At 35.7% G+C, this 23,857-nt stretch overlaps 1 protein-coding gene across 1 annotated transcript in view; it reads left to right on the plus strand.

Moving 5' to 3' along the window:
• SYT10 (synaptotagmin 10) overlaps nt 1-18,018 on the plus strand; it is a 53,722-nt gene extending 35,704 nt beyond the window's left edge. The window contains exons 4-7 of the mRNA XM_053556430.1: nt 10,712-10,832; nt 13,116-13,287; nt 15,621-15,750; nt 17,389-18,018. Of these exons, the coding sequence (XP_053412405.1) occupies nt 10,712-10,832; nt 13,116-13,287; nt 15,621-15,750; nt 17,389-17,460 (495 nt within the window). The 3' untranslated portion in view covers nt 17,461-18,018. The remainder of the gene's footprint in view (nt 1-10,711; nt 10,833-13,115; nt 13,288-15,620; nt 15,751-17,388) is intronic.
• Nucleotides 18,019-23,857: the final 5,839 nt, after the last annotated feature.

The following is a 23,857-nucleotide window of genomic DNA, read 5'->3' on the forward strand; positions in this document are numbered from 1 at the left end:
AAACATTATTATGTTCCCAGTTTCTTAGTTATTTAAAAATTCAATATAGACATATTATTTACAAAATGCTGTAGATGTCCCTGCTTTTCAAGTAGACTATACTACATGAAAATTCACCTTTTTGAAAAAATGATCTTTGTGACCATTACTTACACAAATTTAAAAAGCAGAATTTTATTTCTGTCCCCTGATCTGTTACATTTCATTACATCATCTCTATTATAAATTTATGTGCTTCCTGCATTCCTTACTGCACCAATTTGTTGCTTTTAGGCAAAAAAATAAAACACTAATGTTGGGAGAAACGTATATAAATAAAACCAATATTTTAAATAATGATCTAAGATGGCAGTAAAGTACACAAGATGTATAATCTTGTCTAGGTCAGAAGTCTTTTCACATCATCTTAGAAGTTAATGGGGATACGTTCTGGGCTAGATTTTGAGAAGTCTTATGTCTAGATCACATGATCATTATTTTAGAACTGGTAGCAGGTTCAAGTTTAATCCTTTTGTTTTGTAGCTTAGAAAATTGAAACTCAGTATTATTAAAAAAAAATTTTTAATTCACAAAGCTGTTTAGTAGAACAGCCAGCACTATATTTCAAATCTTTAACTCTTAGCTTAATTGTTTTCCCTGGATTATGTTAGCGTTCTACCAGGTTTAAAATATACTAAAAATAAAAGAATTGAATTTTCTTGTAAAACGTGGAAATTCAACTTTTGGTTTATAGAATTGAAATCTCTAACTACTAATATAGTTTGAATTAATTAAATCTGTAATATAACACTTGCAATAAAAATATACTTAATGACCTTTAAAATTTATAATTGTGTCAAATCTATCTTGTAAAACTGTGATTGAAATGCATAGAGAACTAAGCAATGCCTGTCTTTACAATTGGAGGAATTTACTTCAGGAAACTTAGAGGCAATTTTTCTTTCTTAGATGCAAGTAGTTAAAGTTCATTTTGGCATGTCTGGGTATACTTTAATTTGTGTCTTGGTATATTTTAATGCTTGAAAGCCATGGGAAATAAAAAGAAGCGCTTTAGGCTTGAGATGTTCTAGCAACACACCTGGATCTGTTGCAAGTTTCAGGATTCAGTGTGGTTCTAAAGACACTGCTCAATTAAAGTTGCTCCATTTCTCCTTTGCATTTAACCAGTTTAATTATAAGTGATTAACATGCTCTTATATAGTGTAAATAATATCTAGTTGCTCTTTAAATGTAAAAGTTCTGCAGAATTCTATTTCTTCTCTGTAACAGGCTGTATTAAGCTGTTTCCTATAAATCAGGTATCTGATTTTATAATTTCTAGAAATTTTTTTTAAAGTCATACAATATGACTGCTAGCTATGAAATCTAAGACTGGGTAAACCATCTGAAGTTTGTTTTATGGGTTATTAAAATTTTAGGTATGATTTTTATTGAGGAAAGCCAAAGGGAGAAGCAGGAATCAAAGTGAGTATCCTCCCGGTGGAATCCTGGTTTGGCCACCTTGTAGCTGTGTCACTTTGAATACTTACAAAATTTGAGGTTTCTAACTGTCATCATCTCCATCTTGGACAAAGGAAACAGCTTCTTATCATCTGCATGATTAACTAATATCCCAGTTCCTTCCATGTCCTAAAGTTCTCATCCTAATATTTTGATTTCCTAGATATATTACTATAGTAATTTTTAAATGAATGAGAGATACTGACGTCTTCTTAATTCTTCTCCTAAATCTTGAAATAGAATAAAATATTGCAATATGGGGGTGGGGAAGGGGAGAGGAAAGAGAGAGAGGGAGGGAGAGGGTGGGGGAAGGAAAGAGAAGAGAGAGGGGGAAAAAGGCTATGCTGTGGCTTGATTAAGTCCTATAAATTTAATTCACTAAACCAGAGACCTGACTAACTGAATACCCATTTGATTCACATTTTTGGGTGCTTTTAGATGTTTAAATACTCTGATCATAACCTTACACCCTATAGTAAGTAAAGGGAGACTTGCATCTATCAAATACCAGTGTACAGAAGAGCTTAGATGTCTGCTTATAGAAAATTATGCCCAGTCTGTTATCATACTAATTAGATGGCCAATGTTCTCATTTATAATCCACTCACATAGAGAGGAGCAAAGATTTTACATCCATTGACTCAGCAAACTTTTATTTACATTTCCTGTTTACCAGACACTCTACTGGGTATGTTAGGACATAAAATGTCCCTGTTCTATAAGGCCTACTTTCTAGAAAAGGGAATCAGATAATAATGAAGGAAATATACAATATGTAAAGTGAAAGCACATGCTATAATATAAAACAGGAAGCATGGTAAGAGGTAGAAAATAGCAGTGGGGCAGGGCTGCCCTAGGTAGGGTGCTCAGATTAGGACTCTTCAATGAGTATCCTGGGAGATAGCTGGGTATCAGGTCAGCTAGAGCCTTCAGGACATAGAAAGAGCTTTGGATTTTACTCTGAGTAATAAGTGGGGCCACTGATGGTTTTTGTTTAAAAGTGAACCATGCTGACATTTAAAATCAATAAGCTCTCTGGCTAGTGGAGGATAAACTAAGAGGGATAAGAGTAGAACTATAAAAGCAATTTAAGATAAACTCTAAAATAGCAAAGGCAATTTCATCCAGTCTTAATGTCTATGTACAGTGATACTTAAAGGCAGTGCTTTCATTAGTTACGAGTTTTGTAAAGGTGTTTGAAAGCCTCAAACACCCAAAAGAGAGTTGTATATCGTTTATTGCACAAGTTTCTATGTACCCATCTGTAAATGATAATTAAGTCTTGAAAATTAGTCTCTAGCTTTCTTTCACCAAGAAGTTTCATGATATCTCTTAACCAGTATGATGAAGAGTTATCAAATTTATATCTTCTTTGTGTGTTCCAAGTTGCTCTCGTCCCCATGTCTATATTGGGCAATTCCCTCTTTGCTTCAGTATTCCTATTACACAGATAGTTACGAGACTTGAGTTTTAAATCAAGGAAAGATGGTTTTAAGACCTCAGCTCTGTCTCTGTAACCTGAATGCCTCATGGGTCTTGGTAGTTAAGTCTGTGGCTGTGTTGGATAGTATAAGTGTGAAACTACTTTGGCAAACAGTTACTTCACTCTTGGATAGGAACTGAAAATGGATCTCCCATTGAGCAGAAACATGGACACTCTTAAACCATATCTCTGGCAATAGCAGCTCTGGGTTGTTACCATTAACCACTTAGCACAGTGTGTTTGGAATATCCAGTCTCTAAGGCTGCCATGTTCTCTGCCCTGGCTTCAGCCTAGTTCCACTGGGACTTTGTGCCATGGCCAAGCCCAGTGCTTAACATTACATGCTCAATACAAAATGCATTCCTCCCAGAGTGCTGAAATACCAGGAGGTCCTGCTAAGGGCACCTCGTGAGCATTTTCTTTGTCTTCTAGTGGAGAGAGTAGGAAAGAATCAACACTGAAAATATGATGTAAAAAATCCAGGAATCTCACTACGTTTTCTGACAAAGTCCTCCTTTTCCTGTCCCTCAGCAATACAAAGAAATTCTGTTTAATAAATCTCTAGGAGAAGGAGGAAGGGCAGGGAGGAAGTGATGCATGAAAATTGTAGTTCTTTGAAAGAAAAGAGGGGAAGTGGGTTAGTTAACTGAAGGATGAGTGTAATGTTAATTACATTTCCTAATTGTACTCTATCAAATAGCTTCTTCCTCTTTCCCATTTGCCATCGAGTCACTAGGCTGCGTGTTCTAGCTGATTGGGGCAAACGGTTGGATGTGCAAAGATAAAAAGCAATCTATAGACTTTAGGGATATATTTGATTCTGAAATTTTAATGTGCAATAGAATTATAGCAAACATAATCCCAGATCACATGAGTCTAGCAATCTATCAAGAAGTAAGGTTCAATAAAGCTAATAGGTAAGTGTCCTCTAACTTTACCTCCAAAAATCTTACATCTATCTTTAAATGACTCAAAACTGTTATGACCATTAGTTTATCACTTTCTCAAGGCCATCATATATGGACAAGCCCTTGCACAATTTTGATGGGGGGAGGGTCACTCACAAAAAACACAACACACTGAAAAACTTGTTCTCTGGGTGCTGGGTGGGCAGTCTCCACTCCTTCAAACAGGAGATGTCTGTGCTGCAACTCAAGTCATGACCTGGCCTAATGCTTCTATGATGTATTAATTTACTTATTGACTCAGTAAGCTTTTTATTATCAACCTCATGCCAGTCATCAAAAAAGAAAAAAAAATAGTATTTATTTTGAGCATCTATTATGTGTCAGGCTGCACACTGGCCTGTGACATTATCTTTGTATATTATCCCTTCTAAATCTAACAGCAACCCCACCAGGTAATTGTTATTAACCATGAAAATGGATCTTATCCTGCAGGGAAAATCAGAGGTGATCTGATTAAGTATTCCCAAGGAGGGCCATTTAGAATAAGGCCACTGTATTGCCATTCAAATCATACTCTGGCATTGATAGAGCCCATGCTTTCTGTTTGATCTTGTGGTCAGTACTGGACGCCCCAAGCCTCACCTCACAGCCTTCTGTGTTAAACTACCTTTGCCTTTCCTCATTCCTCAAGATTCAGATTAATTGCCACCCACCTATGAGGCCCTCTTAGATTCTAACAGGAAGAAGCAGCTTTGTTTTACTACTATTCCTATAATCAAAACCCAAGAATCTATCTAAAAAGCACTTATAACACTAAATTATATACTTTCAAATTAAGCAGACCTATGTTATCATTTCAGCTTGATCCCTCACTAATTGTGTGATGTTCATCAGGGTAAGTAACTTTTCCAAAATCTCATATAAACCCTAGGGGAAGAAAAATTTTCTGTTGTCATCGTTATGCCCCCAATGACCAGAAAAGTATTGGCATTCCAGGTGCACTTAATAAATATGAACCTACTAATGAATGAATGAATGTTTAGAGATTGACAAGGCATTCGATATAGGCAGAGTGCTGAGTTTTGGATGGACCATAATGTCAAATTTGAGAAATAAAAGGTAGAAAAAAATGGAAGGACCAGATTTTTAGGGGCCACATGTCTCAGAGTCCAGACTTTATACACATATTGTAAGCCCTGTGTGTCCAGCTCATACCAGTGTCCCTTGAGAATTTCAGCAGGGCCAGAAGATAATATAAATGACAGCTATTACGCTATATGGTTTCTTCCTCATGGATCCTCAGTTAGATCAGCCATGACACTCTCTGTATTGTGGTTCCTTCCTCATCTAGCACATTGTCTGGAAATTTATATGATAGATTTTTTTGTGATCCCTCATTCTTGACCTTGAAATTAGCAGTTAGCACCAACTGATGCTCTTCTGTCCTTTCAATGAGGCTCTACTAGTACTATGGGAAACAAAGTCTGAAAGGGCCTGACAGACATTCTTCAACATGTTATTTGCTAAGCCCTCATTTTTTTTCACCAGGGCTTAAAATTACAAAATTTTAGAGCTGGAAAATAAATGAGCTCATCTCTTGAACACTCTCCTACCAAGGGAACTAAAGTCAAGTGAGCTTAAGCAGAGTGCTTAAGGTTAAATTCCATGATTTTCTCAGGTGAATGAGAGGTGTGAGTCAGGACGAATAAAAATTTTATAGTACTATGCACCCAGTAGACCCACTCTGGATCTGCATTTCACTGCAGCTTCCTTTGGTGGGCAGGTTGATAAAGGATTGGTAACTTGATTCAGATGCTCAGTTGATGGAATAATGCATCTTGCTTTTAACAATGTGAAGAAACCATCTGTTTTCTTACCACCAAGGAAACGTGGAAGTCAGGCTATGTTTAGGATGCTAAGTGGATGTAGCGCTGCTGTCACCAAAGCAACCAATTGTTTGTTTAGTTTTTTTCATACGTCTTAATGATTCTTACGTCCCAATATATCACTGAATTCAAACCTTTCTTCAGCCAATACCTTCCCACGAGTATTTTATTTCAATAGCCTCTCTCTTCTGTCTTTCTTACCCTAATCTAGCCTACTCAAGATAAAGAGACACTTTTCAAATATTACTTTCATTGATGTCATTATTAATTTTTGACTATTTACACCAGGCAACGTACATGCTTGACACTTACGTCACATGGTAGATGTGATTATACCCATTTTACTTGCTATTAAATTCAAGCTCAGGGAGGTCAGGCATCTTTGCCGTGTTCTTAGGAGCTAGTACATGGAAGATTTAGGATTTTAACCCTGTTTTTAGACTCAAGAACCTATACCCTTTCCACTCTGGCAAGCTCCCACTCTTTCATGTCACCAACACCTTTGGATTCCTTTTGTCCAGTGAAGCCATCAAATAGTCACATCAAGTGTAAAACTCCTCTAACATGTCACCACGCTACATATTTCTCAATACAAACTACCCATTCTTATTTCTGAGTATTTATCATAGTACTCACACACAACATTACTCCTCTTCTTCCCTGTGAAATCTCACCACCTTAATTTTTTAAACACCAATGTAATAATAATATTCTGCCAAGAATGTGCCCCTTGGTTCTTAAACCCTCCAGACCCTTCATTTATCTCCTCTCGCTCTCTTACACTCACATGCTACAGCTGGATTTTACTCTTAGTTAAATTAGTCCAAAAATAGGATGCGCAAGGCAAACATTTGCATACAAATTTATTCTTCCAGTGAATTCTGTTATTACATTGGAGAAAGAGTGTGTGGAAAAAACTTTACAACTGTGACTTTGTGAGGTTGACTATGGCCAATTATCAGAAAATTGTCTTTATCTACCCAGCTCTGTTTCGGTGGAGCCGGATGAGGAAATAAAATGTATACCCACAGCCCCAGACTTACCTTTTTCTCGTAAGTTCATTTCCAAGCAAAGACTCAGAAGATTGCCACTGGGAGCGTTCAACCCAATAAATTAGTGTGGGTGAGAATGGAATAAAGGTCTTCCCTCAGCTAAAAGGAATTTTGGGGAACACTATGTCCCAGACTTTATGATAGGCTTTTAAATGCTTATTTGCCTCCCCAAAACAAAAATTTTCAAAGGTTAATATGGAAAATTCATGTTTTTTTTTTTTTTTTATTGTGGGGGATTCATTGAGGGTACAATAAGCCAGGTTACACTGATTGCATTTGTTAGGTAAAGTCCCTCTTGCAATCATGTCTTGAAAATTCATGTTTATATAAAATTTTAGAAAATGGGATTACACACAAATAAAATTTTTATAAATTCAAAGCCTTCCTCATGTTAAGCCAAAATTCCCACTTTAAACATTTTGGATAAAACTTGAAAAATAATGTACACTTATCTACTTTCTCAAATAGAACGTATATGGTGTATTTCCTTATCTTGGTGGCTCCAGGTCATCATTGTCATTATTAATTACTATGCAAGTCAGTAATATAGCGTGAAGTTGCTGAGGCATTATTAAGGTGAGAGCCCCTTAATACTACATACAATTGATTTAAGATTTCTAGTCTTTTCAGAGAATTTGTCTCTTTTTTATCTATTTTGTGTCTTTCTAGCTATTCTTCATGGCAGCTTTTATTAGACTTACTGCTATTAATTTCCTCATCTCTACCTTTGATGTGAGTTTGGACCTGCCACAGACTGATATACCAACTAAAATTTTTTTGCTAAAATTTTGTCTAAAGTAAAGGAGTGTTGAATAAGAAGGATGTCGACTTCTTACATAAAAGAACTTTAGTGTATAATTATACAAGGTTGGAACTCATCCTAGAAAAATTGCTGCCTACCTCATTGTTAAATCTTACCACAGTCACCTTCCACCTCCTCCCTTTGGGAAACTTTACATCAACATCAGCATCTAGTCCACCCTTTGGAGCAATTTTGGAACTCTTTTTTCTGGAATGGCCATCAGAGCTGCAGGCATACAAGGTCTGACAATTAAGTTTGCAAACTCATCCTAGAAAAAGTGCTACATACCTCATTGCTGAACATCACTACGGTCACTAGACAGCCAAGGGGAATTCTTCAAAGAGTACTCTGCCCTTTGCAGTGTATAGGCCATTTGTTCTTTCACATTCATATTTCCTGAAAGAGAAATTGAGGCTAATGAAGACTTTAAGTTTTATGTAGTTGCTACATATGCATACCCTATGTTAATTTTTACCACTCAGTTCATTTAGTTTCCTTAAAACTCCTCACTGCATGGAGTTTGAATATTTAAATAGCGGTCTCACCACTGCAGTAGGCATGAAGCTAACCAGCTTGGAACGCAGAGCTCCCAAAGGGGACCTTCCATGACACTCTATGCTGCTTATGGGGGCTAGTGCTTTGCTCGCCTCTTCAGTTTAACTTCTATTTAATCAAATACTGGTAAATAACAAATGGTCAAAAGTGTGCTGCAACTGAGTCCATAAAAGGTCTTTGAGCGATGGGGTCAAGGTGGTAAACTTCCTTTGTTCCATCCAGCAAGCATCTATCTAGAGAAGCAGAAAAATCACTTTCACAGATTATTGAATGTATAAAAGTAAAACCCTGTCAAATGTGAAAATTTGATTTGTTAAGACCTTCAGATGATTCTGTCTGTGTTTTCCTGTTGAATTTTAAGCATTTGTTCCTGAAATCACGTCTCCTGTTTTTTTCCTGGCTTCTCCATCACCACACCCACTGAGTTTTGTGGTGGAACTTGTGTATCATGGTGCACATTCATAAAGAGATCACTTAATTTGCCTGGTTGGCAACAAAATATGCCACCACTTATTAACAGTAACTGAAAAGAGAAATATCCAATGAGGGAAAGGAAGATGGCTGTTAGACAGAAAATTTCAGCCCAGACACTGAACTTAAAGAAACATTTGGAAAAAGAAATAAAAAGACAAACAAGGAGAGAATCATGACAAAAGTGGGATTCGGACTTATTTTCTTAGCCCCTCATAGCCTAGTCTCTCCCTTCTCAACTGAGATCTTCAAAGGCAAAACCATGCCATGTTCATCTTGGTATCCGCAGCACCCACCACTGCGTCTAGCAAATAAGGCTCAATAATTGTTAGATGTTGAAGAAAAAATGAACTTCTTCCTACTGCTGTGACTGTTCAGCCAGATTAATTAGTGAGTTTGAGAATGGAATTTGTGGTATGTTTAATCCTGGGTGAAATGAGTTGCTGGTTCACAGAACTGGGTTCTTTAAGATTCTTCCTGATGAACTGTTAACATATGTTGGACTTGCTCTTACAGCTCCAACTCTAATTATGCAATTCTCGTTTCTTTATTTGTGGTCTAGGAGTAGTAGAGTTTAATAATTAAGAGCAACAACTCTTTGAAAGGCATTTGAAATTGTCCATTTTCCATATTCATTTTCATTTTCCTGCCATCTGCACAAACACAGTATATAAATCTAGCTCAGGTATGACGAATAGTTCTGCTGTATAAATGAAACCAAACAGGTCGGGTTTTATCCAGATTAGTTAAATAGTTCATTTTTTCCAAACCTGTGTAATGACAACCAGCTGTCCAGCAAGCCCTTCAGTGGGATGTAGAAATGAAGACAGCCAAGAACCTGCTCTCCTGGGGGTTATGTAGGGGAGTCAGGGAAACAAGAGAAATGAATTTAAAAGATAATATCAGACAATAATACATGCTCTGAAAATACTGTGAAGGATCTGGGGGTGAGTTGGGTGTAGGATTAGGAAGCACCCCCACTGAAGAGACGCTGTTTGAGCTGAGTCCTGGGTTGTGAGAAGTCAACCAGGAAGATATAACAGAAAAAGGTTCCAGTCAAGGGAGAAGATTGCACAAAGCCCCCAAAGTAGAACAAACTTCATGTGAATAAGAAAAAAGGCAGGGGGTGGGTGTTGTGTCAACCTTAGAGCCGTGGAGGTCAGGCTAAAGACAAAATGGGAGAGAAGGGGAAGGCCTTATGTAGAGGCCTTATGTAGAGGACTTTCTACTACATTGTCCACATTTAAGTTAAAACATATTTAAATGTAGAAACAGGTATTCTTAATAATGACGCCAGACAATAGATATAAACCAGGAATTTTAACTATAAAATTATTTTAAAAATAAGTTCTGTAACACCAGGACTTATAGTTACTCCACTCATATCTCAGAGTTTGACTTTTATCCCAACATAGTTGTGAAACCTTAATTTTCAGCGAGAGATTGATATAATTTGATTTGCATTTCATAATGATCACTTCTACTGCTGGGTGAAGACTAACTTCCAGAAGAGATCAGTTTTCAAGGCTGGTGAAGTAATCCTGGCAAGAGGTGATGGTGGCTTTCAGTAGAACTGAAATGAAAGTCACTGATTCAAGATACATTTTATAGACAGGCTTCTTGAGACTTGCCCATGAGTTGGACATAGGTGAGAGAAAAAGAATAAAAGTGATTCCTAGGTTTTTGGCTTCAGCCTCTTGGTGAACTGGGATGCCATTTGCTGATTGTGGAAACACTAATAGAGGAATTGATTTAGGGAAACGAGGAAAACGATGGGGAATGGGTGGAATCCAGGGTCTAATTCTGACTGTGTTAAGTTTGAGATTCTTGAGATAGCGAATAAGCAGCTGTGATACTCCTTTTCCTTACTGCGTTCAGAACAGCTTTCTTGCAATGTTATCTTGTAGCTTCAATAAAACAATTTAAATGACATTCGGCATCATTGGAAAAATTCACTGTTCTATTGAAGTGATTTTTCCATTCAGCATCTTCCAGTATATTTTGTTTTCGCTATTTGGTGTTAAAATTGCTCATATTATTGATTGCCTTCCTAGGAAAGTATAGACCTGGGCGAAATCATGTTTTCCCTTTGTTATTTGCCAACGGCTGGGCGTATGACATTGACAGTTATCAAATGCAGAAATCTGAAGGCGATGGATGTTACTGGTTCATCAGGTATGTGCACAGTTGGCCAGAAAGTCAAGGACACATTCTCCAATAAAATATTTCATGTATCTAAAATTACATATGGCTATTGAATATAAAAGTGATTTAAAAAGGAGGTACAAAAATAAACATGCATGTTATACACTCTTCCATGTAAGAATGGGGAATTTTAGAACATATATTCATAGTGCCAAATATTTGCATAAGGAAATACTGGAGCGATACATAAAAACTAATGGGTAAAAAGGGCTGGAGACAAATAGGAAAGAGAGAACTTATTGTATGGCTTTCATCTTGATTTTTGAACTATGTCATGATGTTCATTTTTTAAAGTTCACAGCACATAGTATATAAAGGTAGACACACCAAAAGCAAGTAAATTCTACACTAATTTTGGTTAAACAAACAAAAAAAAGTCTTGGGCTGCGCCTGTGGCTCAAAGGAGTAGGGCACCAGCCCCCATATGCTGGAGGTGACAGGTTCCAATCCAGCCCCAGCCAAAAACTGCAAAAAAAAAAAAAAAAAAAAAGTCTTGGGTTAATAAATGTTGAAGAACTTCAGGCAAACAGTCAACTCTGAAAATTACTGTATATTCTACTCTTTCTTACCAAGTATGAAAAGACATCAGATTTGAGACAAGCAAACAGCATCAAAGTTGCAATTAAGTGCAAAATTACTTTTTATTTATGCAAAGCTTTTCATCAGAGGAGCACATGGTTTCCGAGCACCACCTCATTAATCCTCGCAACAGGCTTTGGATCAAGGAACTGATAAATTTCCTTCTCACAAGTAGAAGAATGTAGTGAGAGATGTGATGGGAGAAGCAGAGGATAATCCCTGCCTCGTTTCCATTATTGATGAGAAGGGTTAGACCTGCAGGTCAAGCACAAAAGTAAAAGGTGAAAGATTTATGCGATCCAAAGAGAAACCAGAGTATAAGCACGAAAGTGTCTCACAGCAGCAAGCTTCTTCCTTAGAACATACTTCCTATTACTATAACAAAAAATTTAAAAACGAGTAGGAAACAGACACTAACATTGCTCTGTTGCCTTGATATCCTCGACATACCCTATTTCCAGCCAGAAAATACCTTTTTATTCCTTGATGGAAATGCTTTTGAAATAAACAGAAACTTTTTTTAGTATTTAAGAAGGATTCAACTGCTCAACTGCCATGACTTGGGGTTTATGCTAAGGAAATAAAATTCATTACTATGAAAATAGAGGGAAAGGGGGATGGTGATGTTAGAATTGGGGGATGGCCAGAATAAAAAAATAAAAACAAAAACCAAACCAAACCAAACATAAAGACTCTGTTTTAACAATCTAGTTCACTCAGCCCAACGCCAACACTCTCTCCCAAAGCCATGCCTGCTTTGAAGAAAAAGACACAAAATAAGGCTTGTTAGAAATATTGCATAATCTTACATAATTTTCTATAATACTCTAATAGTTTTATTTTTTTAAGATGGTAGGGATGAGAGTATAGGAATGAAGCCATCAAAAGCAGAATTTGTTAACAATTATCTGATCCTTTGACACATAAAAAAACAGTTCAACTAAATTTTTATCTTGTAATTGACATCATATAGACAATGTCACGTGAGGAGCCTTTTTTGTAACTAACATTAAACCAAATATTGCCCATTTTTAAACACATGCTTCTATGTACGCAATAAATTCTTTGTAGGTATCATTTCATCAATCTGAGCTCTTTATCAAGCATCAACACAATGATAAAAATCCTGCTCTAAATTTAGTACCTTTTCCAGCAACCAAAGAAAATTTCCAGCTTATTTAGTGTTTGCTTTCTAATTTCAGCTCATGGTCATGATACTTACCTGAGTCTAGACACAATGTTGCTAACCCTTTCAAACGTCTTTTTCTTCCATGTCATTCAGAAGGACACTAACCCTGTTGCAATTATTCTTACATGTTAGACTTATGTTCCCTATAAATCACTTCTCTAGAAATGTGCCCTCAAATATTGTGGCTAAAAGATGCATTACAGTTCTGGGCTGGCTGTTGGTAAGCTAGAGGATTTTTCTCCTTTTGTTTTAAAAACAGTGAAATCAAGTGAATTCTTTTTTCATTTACCTGAGACAAATTGCTTACATTTAAATTCTAAGAAGTCTTAGAGAATCAATTTCCCCCAAAATAAGTCATTTGAATTTAAAGCCATTACTAACAAACAGCTAGAATAACCACTTTGCTTATTTAATAAAAATCGACACGTTTTATCTACACTTTTGCTAGGACCGTCATTTTAACAAAGCTGCCTTCTAACTCCTAGATCCTTATGTCAAAGTGTCTCTGATGTGTGAGGGCCGAAGATTAAAAAAGAGGAAAACAACTACAAAGAAAAACACTCTAAATCCTGTGTACAATGAGGCTATTATTTTTGACATCCCTCCAGAGAACGTGGACCAAGTCAGCCTGTCCATTGCGGTCATGGATTATGACAGGTACGAGTCTCCGCTCACTGAAGAGCAGCCACATCCAGTCGTACGCAGGCCACACTCAACTTTGGGGGCTTCACTGCTACAGCAGTTTTTCATTTAAATTAGAGGAGAGAAAAATGTTTCATTCAAAACTCATAATTTCCTCTTATACTTTTGAGGGGTTTTCCCCTAAAAAAGTCATTAATGAATTAAAATTCACCTGCAGCTGCTAAAAGAAGGGGTCTAGAAGTAGTATGGTATGCATTAAAGAAAGCACCAATTGTACAGTGTTTTTTTTTTTCACAGTAATAACAGAGATTAAAATCAACAACTTGTTTTTCCAAGTGGGCTGGAATATGAACTTGTGTATCATGATGTTCATTAACTAGCTATCTGAAAGGGAAAGTTTCATAATCTCTTTGGAACTCACTTTTCCTATTTGTAAAACTTAACTGTGATAGACAACTGCAAACAGTGAGGGTCAAGCATGAAAGCTGAATAGTGGGCATAGGAACACAGCTCTGATGCCGTCACATTCATCTTAAAACACTCTTCTGCGAAGAGGTCTTCCAGCCCATGCACCTCAAGTCACTTCTCCTTTCCTAAAATACATTGCACGCTCGCAGCTGCAGCCCTGAAGGGTCCTCATGCTGAGCTCCTACCTTCGCCCTCCTGCCCCCACTTGCCCTTTGTCTGGAATGTCCTCCTGCCCTGTGTACCTTGTCCCCAATGCTCCATGGCCCTGCTCATGTCAGCACCTCTGTTAAGTCTTCTTTGGCTGACCGACCTCTTCTTTCTCTGAACTCTTGTCCCACTGAAGGTTTATCTCCCTTATGTTGCCTTTACTATATAGTTTTTATTATTTTGATTATATATCTACAAATTGGGGGAAGGGAAGACTTACAACTTGAACCTACAAATTACCAGTGTATCAACAGTTACTTTGTTCTAACGGTAAGGCAAGTGGGTACAGAACACACAAACAGAAACATACAGAAGGAGTGCCCGTGGTTTAGTATCATGAAAATGGTGTTTAGCAGAAGTTTAACTGGTTATCCGCTGACTCAGAACTAGCGAAAAAGAACTACCAAAAAAAAAAAAATGATTTGCATCATCTATTTGAACTAAATGTACATGTAAGTTAAAAAAACTGTGACTCTAAAAAGAGAGACATCTTGAATTAGTTGAAATCGTATGCCCCCCACATGTCGTGTTTCTATCCACAGTCCTATTCTGCCATTGATCCCTCACAGCAATGAGTGCAGGTAGATACAATGGAATATTTGTCACCCAGGCAATTTTAGGGAAATGGATCTTACCAATTTAAGTAAAACAGGAAAGTAAAAATTTTATTTCTAAAGATATGTTTGTTTGAGAAACTTCATAATGAGAAAAATGACACCAAATCCGCATGTCTACATCAGTAACAGGAAGTAACTAGTGAAGTGTCCTAATTTCATTTCATAGTCTGTCAGAAATGTCTGTTAACACAACCCTTTAAGTTACTAGCCATTCTGAGAAGCAACTTACCATGCCGTCTCGAGCCAACTGCCCTGACATAGTTTTTGCCTCTGCCTCCTACTGAGGGTGTAAAGTAGGGCGTTCCTGACTTGTGGGAGTTTAGTTTATTTATCTATAAAATGAGATGATAATAATGATTTTTATGGTTCATGGTATGAATTAAATGGGTCAATACATTTAAATGGCTTAGAATGCTGGCCATTTGTTATAAGATCTAACAAATATTAACCATTATTATTAGTTTGATTCATTGCTGGGAAGGCAGGACATGAATAGAAAATAGAAATGTGGCTCAGTGTGCTCTCTGCTATGCAGTAATAAATCACATGCCAGGGGATTGAACATCACTGTGTCCTGCTTAACTGTAGTCCAAGCAGTAACACCCACTGACATGTCACTTAAGAGTCCACTAAATACACTCTGGCACAAAAGAAAATGCTCTCCCTGAGAAGTCTAAACATCGTTACCAAATATTAAGCTTTGTGGAAAGAAAAAGATTTGATTTAATCACTTAAATTTAATAGGACTGCTTTTAAGAAAGGAATTCATCATACAGGTAAGGACCTACTGGCATTTCTCATCACACTATTTGTATTATTATGAAATGTGTTCAAATTACAGAGTGCTAACATGGTTTGTGTGTGTGTGTGTGTGTGTCTCATCTAAAATCATTTCTCAGTGTTGATACTGTTTAGTAAATTTTGCTTTCCTTAAGGATTTTCATTTGACCTGAAATGGTAAAATTGGCAAAATCAATCAGAGGTTTAAAAGTCTGCTAAGAAGTGTGAAACTCTGTGAATGTGGGAAATGAAAGTATAATATTCTGCCAATTGTAGGGTAGGACACAATGAGGTCATTGGCGTGTGCAGGACAGGACTGGACGCTGAAGGTCTCGGGCGAGACCACTGGAACGAAATGCTGGCCTATCACCGAAAACCAATAACACACTGGCACCCCTTGCTGGAGGTGAGCTCGGGAGTTCCTGACTGCTGCCCTCTGATATCTCTTCTGCTCAAATATTATTTATCTGCTAACCTCTGTCGTCTTATGTATTAACTTTTTAAAAAAGAATAATAAAGACTGCTCTTGATTTTGTCTCTCAGTGTTGAACATTTAGTATTCAAAGTTCTGTGTGCCTTGTTGGATTCTAAAAACCACTAGAATTTCTGGCTTCACATCCCTTTGGACAATAGCCCAGTCAAAACTTGAAGTCTCTTGTTTTCATTGCAATAGCCTAAAAACTTAAAACAGTGAGTACTGGAGCAATATATCAGTTGATTACTAACTGGAAACTGAATTTTTATGCTTCTCTTTTGTGAAAACAGCTGCCTCACCTAAAGTTCCCTACAATCCCTAAATATAGGCACTGTTACCTAATACAGCTTTTCTATGTAAGGGGACAGGTATTTCTCCCTCAGTTCTGGTCAGGGAGTAAAACAGATTTTAAAAATATCAGTTTGCCTGAGTTGAAAGCCTGACTCTGCTCTATGACTACATATTGTGGAACCTTGGACTAGTTACTTCAATCTCTCTTAAGTTTCCACTATAAATATATAATAGTAGTAAACTCAGGGTAAAGCTAAATAAATATTGACTATCAAATGCTTAGCACAGAATATGGAACCATGTTAGCTATTAATAAAACTATTATATTGGCCAGGTGCGGTGGCTCACAATTATAATCCTAGCACTCTGGAAAGCCAAGGCAGGTGGATTGCTTGAGCTCAGGGGTTCAAGACCAAACTCAACAAGAGCAATATCCTGTCTCTACTAAAATAGAAAAACCAGTCGGGCATTGTGCTGGCTGCCTATAGTCCCAGATACTGGGGAGGCTGAAACAAGAGAATCATTGGAGCCCAAGAGTTTGAAGTTGCTGTGAGCTATGATGCCACAGTACACTACCAAGGGTAACAGAATGAGACTCTATCTCCAAAAAAAGAAAAAAACAAAGAAAGAAAAGAAAAGAAGAAAGAAAATCTGGTTACTTCTACCTAGATAATCAAAATTATTTTAAGGTAATTAAAAATTAGTGAAGGGTTCTGTGGAACAGGTATATGTTTGAGAACATATAATAAGAACAGTCATAATAAGATGTATTTAACGATCATGAAAAATTATCTTGGTCATTCAGGACTCCCATATGCCAAATGCAGCCCCTCTCATCATGTCAACTGCTCCTGTAATCACCTTCTGCCATAGAGCAAGCGGAATGGAGTCTCTCACGTCCTAGAACCTTTGTTTTGTTGCTCTGACCTAGTAATTGCCCCTCACTGCATGCGGTAAACCATTAATCATTTTACCATTAATTATTTTAATTAAAAAGAACTAGAAAGCTGCCATAAATGTGAAGTTATTCTGCAGTGATCGACAGCCGTCTGTGCAGTGCTGAGTACATCCACATACCCCACTCTTCCTACATTCTGTATTGATGCCTCATGTTCTACCTGGGAAGGGAAGTTTTGAAGGGGAGACCACATGTGTCTTCTCTTCAGAGATTTGCATATTGTGGTTGAATATTCATGATTAAAAGGGAGCAACAATTAACCATTACATTATATTTCTGTGCTAGATCAGATCACATATTATGAAATTATTGTCTTTCAGTTACCTGGCCGGGCAACCAGTTTTGATAGTCAAGGATCCTGTCCTTCTCCCAAACCACCTTCCACACCGTAATGCCTCCAGACTAAGATGATTCTAAAAAGGGCCTAACCATGTTCTCGCTGGATCAGGAAAAAAAAAAACAAAGTGGAAGGTTTGATTTTCTCATTTAAAATACATCCATGATAATGTACAAACTTGATGTGCACTTGTTTCTTTTCCTTTTTTGTCTGTTTTTTTTTAAACTTTGAACATCTTAATACATTTTACTTGAATACAATAGCCCTCAGATGCATAAGGTATTTTATCCTTCCTGTCATGTGCCTATTAGCACTCTGTGTATTCTAACATATTGTAATTCTTTGCATAGGCGAAGAAATAAGTTTTTTATAAGATTAATTCTTATCTAAAACTATAGTTTATGCTGGTTCTGTATAAAGTAGCCCATGTCACATACGCATGGTTTTGATTTTTCTGCAACTGTGTTCATTTCCTATTGTGCCCACGGTTCTATATAAACTTTAAAGAAAATTTGAACTTACACAGCATTCAATCTTTGTGCAAATTAATGTTACTTATCTGATCATTTCTTTTCTTCTCAGCAAATTCTTTTCTTGGTGAAGTTTGGCTCTGCTAAACCCAAATCTCTGTCTCTCACGCTTGTAAAACATACAGATAAAGCTGTCAATTTAAAGAATAATTTTGAATATAAATTTCAGAAGTGATACTTAGTGACTAGAAAGTGGACATTGAGCCATCATGGCCACCATTTTATACTGTCTTCTTGTTATATTAATTCAAACATCTGTTTCACTGTCTAACTGATAATTTTTAAATTTTAATAATCTGAATCTCAAATGTAGCATTAGTATTCTGAGGTGAATAGAATCAGAGTTCACTTTTTAAGTGTTTGTAAGGTTCTCCAGTACTGTGACATATATTTTTTGTGATTTTTTTTTTTTTGTGACATGAAGTTATCATGTAGATCCTGTAAATTATATTCACAGACACCAAAGGTACAACTAGACTGTGTTTATTGTCATTTAAATTGTATACCGTAATGGTGACTTTCAAACCTAGTCAGAAGCTAATCATTGAAACTGAATATTTTCTTAAAGAAAGGAGGATTTATTTTTCAACAGACTATAGAAACATGCCATAAATAATATAACTTCAACATTTAATAAAAATAAATAGAAGGCCAAGACCTCCGGTCCTTTCATGGAAAGCACTTGCCTTCATAAGGATCAAGGACCTGGCGCTAGACTATGCAAACGTTCTTACAAGACAGAGCTTTCTTTTCAATCAGGTCAACTTTTTTGCCTCATTTTCAGAACCTGTTAGAAGGTATCTGTCTATACTGGATTACCCTAACTGGACTTTTGAGATATGTAGTACAGTTAGTGTGTATTTCAGCTTTATTCTAAGATAGAAGGATTTTTTTTTTTAAAGGGCAAGAAAATAAAAACATATTTATCAAGATGAGAAAAACTTATCAGCAATTATAAAATTGTTATTTTTGTAAAATTCCCTATTTCTAAATATAAAAACATTAAAGTTTTAAAAGCCTTGAAGTTTTGTTTATTAGCATCTCTCATAATGACTGCATTACCACTGACAGGTAACATTAACATTTTAAAGGCAAACAGTGTTGCTAAAAATTTTTCAAAAACGTTTATACCATCCTATCGACAACAGTTATTCCTAGCTGACATTTCCTCACTGAAAATAACAGCAGAAACCTATTTGAAAATGCATGGCTCCCTTATCAAGCCTACGAGAATCACTTGGTAATATTTATAGGCAAAATGAAGATGATACTTCCATTTTGGAACTCTTTGTTTTACCAGGATATAAAAATTTTCCAATGGGAAGACAAAACTTATACTCTTAATAGAATGACATTTTTGGACACAATTGCTTTATTAGAAGATGTAGCTGCAGCTTAAAGTAAATTAGCAACTGCATTACCTACTTGAGAATAATCATTATTTTCATCCAAAAACATATTTTAAGGACTTCTTATTGACCCGTACATGTTTCGATGCGTGCCATGAAAAAACATGAACCATCGGCCAATCAAAATACTTTAATATGGGGATTATAGATTAAAAGAAGTCTTTAAAATAATTTTTAAAAAATGTTACTTAAGAGTTAGAATAAACTCATCATGCCAGAGTACTTATTAATCCTGTGGAAAAGATTAAGGGGAGGAAATTTATTACAACTCATCTTTCACATCCTACTTGAGGAAGGTTTACTCTAAAACTGATAAAGGATGATTATTAAAAATGGTAGTTCATTTATAAAAACTTAATCCTTCCACTTTTAATAAAATACACCCCTACTCTACGCAGCCCACACATCCATTTACACACAACTTATCTCTTTCTGCTTGTGACTGAAAATGAAATATTTTTAGCTTCAATATTTAAACTAAGGTTTGATGTTAGAAATATCGTCCTCTAATTTGTGTGGGACACCACATTTTAATGACAGGACTGACACTTTATGAAGTTGTTGTTCAGGTATGAAAATCTAATTTCAGGGACTTCTTCAGGAACTTACCAAACATAAGTTTAGGAAAAAGGAACAAGTGTTGACTCATTAGCGTAACAACACTGATGTTCTTTTTAAGTTTTTAGGGTTCTGTTGCTGTTTATACCTGATTCATTAACAAGCAATCAGGAGAATGAGTACACTGAATATGAAAAGAACATTAATGTTTGTAGAGTACATAATCTTTTCACAACACTCTGAACACTTGATGCTTTTTTACACTGGTTTCCTAATAATATTTTTCTTGACGATCTTACTTTTTCTTTTTTTTTTTTTTGGTCAGGCCAGCCCTGTGTTTCTGGTAATTTATTTTACATGTAAAAATCACCATATTAAGACATTCGCAGTTCAGTAACAAATATCATAAGAACTAGTGCCAGGGGAGTAGAAGTAGGAAAGCAAAGCCAAGCACCCACTTTCTTAGCAGATTTGGGAAGTGTGTGCATGTTCTGGTTACTGCAGGGAGATCGCAACTGATCAGTACTGACTCAGGTTTTAGATAAAAGCAAATATATTTGAACCCATTTGGTTGTGATATTTAACTGACATTTCCAATTGTGTTTAATTCTCTTATTGTATTTATTATTTTAAAATTTTGCAGACTAAAGAGTTATCAATCTCTTAAAGCTTTCATTCAATGAATAATTGCTTTGAAATTGAAAATGTCAAAATTCCATCCCAGTGTTAACTTTTGCTGTTCATAAAAGAAAACATAACATATTTCAGGATGAGTCATCTAAAGAGCCAAAGACTATTACAAGCAAAGAAGGGGACACAAAATCTTAACACTGACACATGGTATTTCTTTACCTCTTTAAGTAGAGTACTTGACATTTTTAAGAACGTAAATTTTTATGGAGTTAGTTTGGTTTTTATTTTTTGCCACTTAATTGTGATTCTAGTAGGTAATTTCATGGCCTAGTAATTTAAAACAATCTGGAGTTGAGAAGAATTTAAGAAAGTCCTTCAACTGCTACTAAACCTAAAACTAAGGTAGAGATTTGTTTTCTTCACAACTTGTGCTTAAAGCAACTCCAGATGTTCTGAGACACCCCAGTTGATCTAAGCTTTTTCATCTTTAGGCCAAAAACATACTAACTATCAATGAGAAATGATTCAAAACAACTGAGAATAAAATAAAGTAAGAATTTGCAGGATTAAATGACAAGTAAAAATGTTAAAGCATATGGAAACAGAGACACTGAGATGCAAAATCAAAAACTCCTTTGTATTTTAACTTTTAGGGAAAGTAATTTCTCTAACATTGTTCATAAAAAAGAAAAAAAAAGACACAGCATTTAATAGTTAACTCAGTGACATGACTGGGGGAATGATTCATCTGAACCTGCTATCAGGACCCATTATTTAAAAAAAAAAATGATGAGTTTATATTTTACATGGGAAACAGAGCTAATTAAAACTAAATGTAGTTTCCAATATCTTATTCAATGATATCCTTTTCAGTAAGAATTTTCTGTTTCATTAAAAGGCTTCTATATTTACTCAGCATTCTGTTAATTAAAGTGAATGGTAATTTAATCAAAGATGTATTGGTAATTACTTGCCATCTACCATCAACAGTTAACTAAGTAGATGTGTATTTGAACAGTGGCAGTTAATTGATATTTGGTTCAAGTGTTTTCTTATCAAAGTAAAAAATTATTTTCATTTTCATCCTGCTTATCATGAAGATAGGAAACCAGAGTTTGATCTTGTAGCATGACAACACCATGCTACAGAGATTTGAAAAATGAAAGCACTAAATTAAGGGCTGAAATGCAACGTAATGATTTATTGAATGCAAACATTTTGAATGCTAGAAACCATGACTGAAAAATTAAGTGGCAGATGTTTAAGAGAAAGCATAGGCCTTTTCATGCCTGCAATGATTTAAATATACTCCTGCCAGAAGGAATTAACTAGAATAATCCTATACTGAGGATTTAGAAATTACTTACTAACAGTAGACACATTTACACGGAAATATTTCAACCTAAAACTGACAATAATTTCTTCTAAACAATGTGGACTATGAGAATCCTCTCCAAAGAGCAAAAGTATGCCTGATCTTGTCAACAGATGGTAAAAAATAAGCCAATTTCTTCTCAAATTTTGCTGTGAGTTGCATTTGCTATGTGCAAAAAGCCCATATTTACCATAGAGTAGTGAGTTTTAATTATTCAACGTCATGTTTTCATTTCCTCAAAATAATCTATTGTACCTGTCGCTTGTACCCTCATTAACCTGAAATTTAAAAATAAATGAACAAAGAATAATTTATTGGGTATCATTGCATATTGTAGATATAAGTCAAAAATGTTAAGAAAAAATAAGTCTCAGTGTTGGAAGGTTAAGGCATCTGATGTTTATTTTGCCATCCTTTTCTTTTTTCTTTTTTTTTGTGGTTTTTTGGCCGGGGCTGGGTTTGAACCCGCCACCTCCAGCATATGGGACCGGCGCCCTACTCCTTGAGCCACAGGCACCACCAATTGCCATCCTTTTCAAATTTGTTTTTTAACATTTCATTTTTCCAATCTGAACATTAATACAGGGAATATATTTGCGTATGATTTTACTGTAGAATAAAGTTTGTGGACCCCAAAAAGCTGATAATCTCTCAAACTACATACAAACCGGCCACAGAAACATTCTCTGTAAAAATTGCATGATTTGTCCTACTTATATCTAGATAGATCATTTTGTGGATTTCATTATAACTTTTGTTTTTTCTTTACAACTACCACTTAAGCTTTCCACTTGAAGAACACAGTAGTCTTCAGTGTAAATAGCTTCACAGATTTTATCAATGCACAAATGAAATCAGGTAGATCAATTCTAATACACAAAATATTTGCATTTAGAGTTTGTTTTATAAGCAAAAAGCCCAGCCCAAGTTGGTGTAATTCACACTATTGTGTCATTGACCCTTTCAACTGAGAAAAGTGATTGGGTCCATCTGCAAAGTATGGAGAAGTTATGGAACACTATGAAGTGAAACTTTTATTTCAGAATGAAGAATCGAAAAGTCAAAATAAAAAAGAACCACCTTACATTGTAAATGTGACAGTTACACTAGTGCAAAGCCCAAGATATTTGCCAATGAGTCTAAACTGGCAGGAACCACTAAAATCTTCATTTTGCATGTGACATCAGATTATTCCTATCAATCATATCTAATCTTTTTTTGGACCCTTCAGTCCTTGTTCATAAGGTGACTTTTTAACTGAAGTTTTGTGACTTAATATTTAGCCATGGTTCAAACCATTATCTTTGACTTCCGTGTTATAGAACAGACATTTTACAAATCTTTTGAAATTCGTGTTTCTGGCTTTTGTACATGGTACCCAGCCATTTGTGAATTGACAGCATCTAATTGTATTACTTAGAACAAATGTTTTTTGCAACCACCTTTAAAAGATGTTACACATCACAGTATTTTTACCATGTCTTCTTGAGAATGTGTGAACATACTTGTCAGGTTCAGATGAATTATGTAACAATGAAACCTCAAAGCAGTTATGAAGTGTACAGTTTATGATTACTTTTGTAAAAGAAAATGGAAAAGCACTTGAAATATAATTTTACTGTTTCATATGTATTTTGAAAAAGAAATAAAGTGATTATAAATTATTTTTGTCTGTGTTTGAAGAAAATGCTTTCTCTAGATTTCATTTTGTGACCCTTATGTTATTAAGTTTTTCTTTAGTAGACATTATTTTTGGTACTTATTAGCAGGGCAGAGCAATTTATTTATCAATAATTCAATATCTCAGACTCTGAAGATATTTTAAACACCTCCTCTAATACCATTTTTATCACAAAATTATTAATTTAAGTTTCTGGATTATTTCCCTTAAGCAGCAATGAAGCAATCATGAGTCAAGTATTCCAAGAGTTAAATGCCATTGACACA

This window comes from Nycticebus coucang, chromosome 12 (genome assembly GCF_027406575.1).
Source record: "Nycticebus coucang isolate mNycCou1 chromosome 12, mNycCou1.pri, whole genome shotgun sequence".
Lineage (NCBI taxonomy): Eukaryota > Metazoa > Chordata > Mammalia > Primates > Lorisidae > Nycticebus > Nycticebus coucang.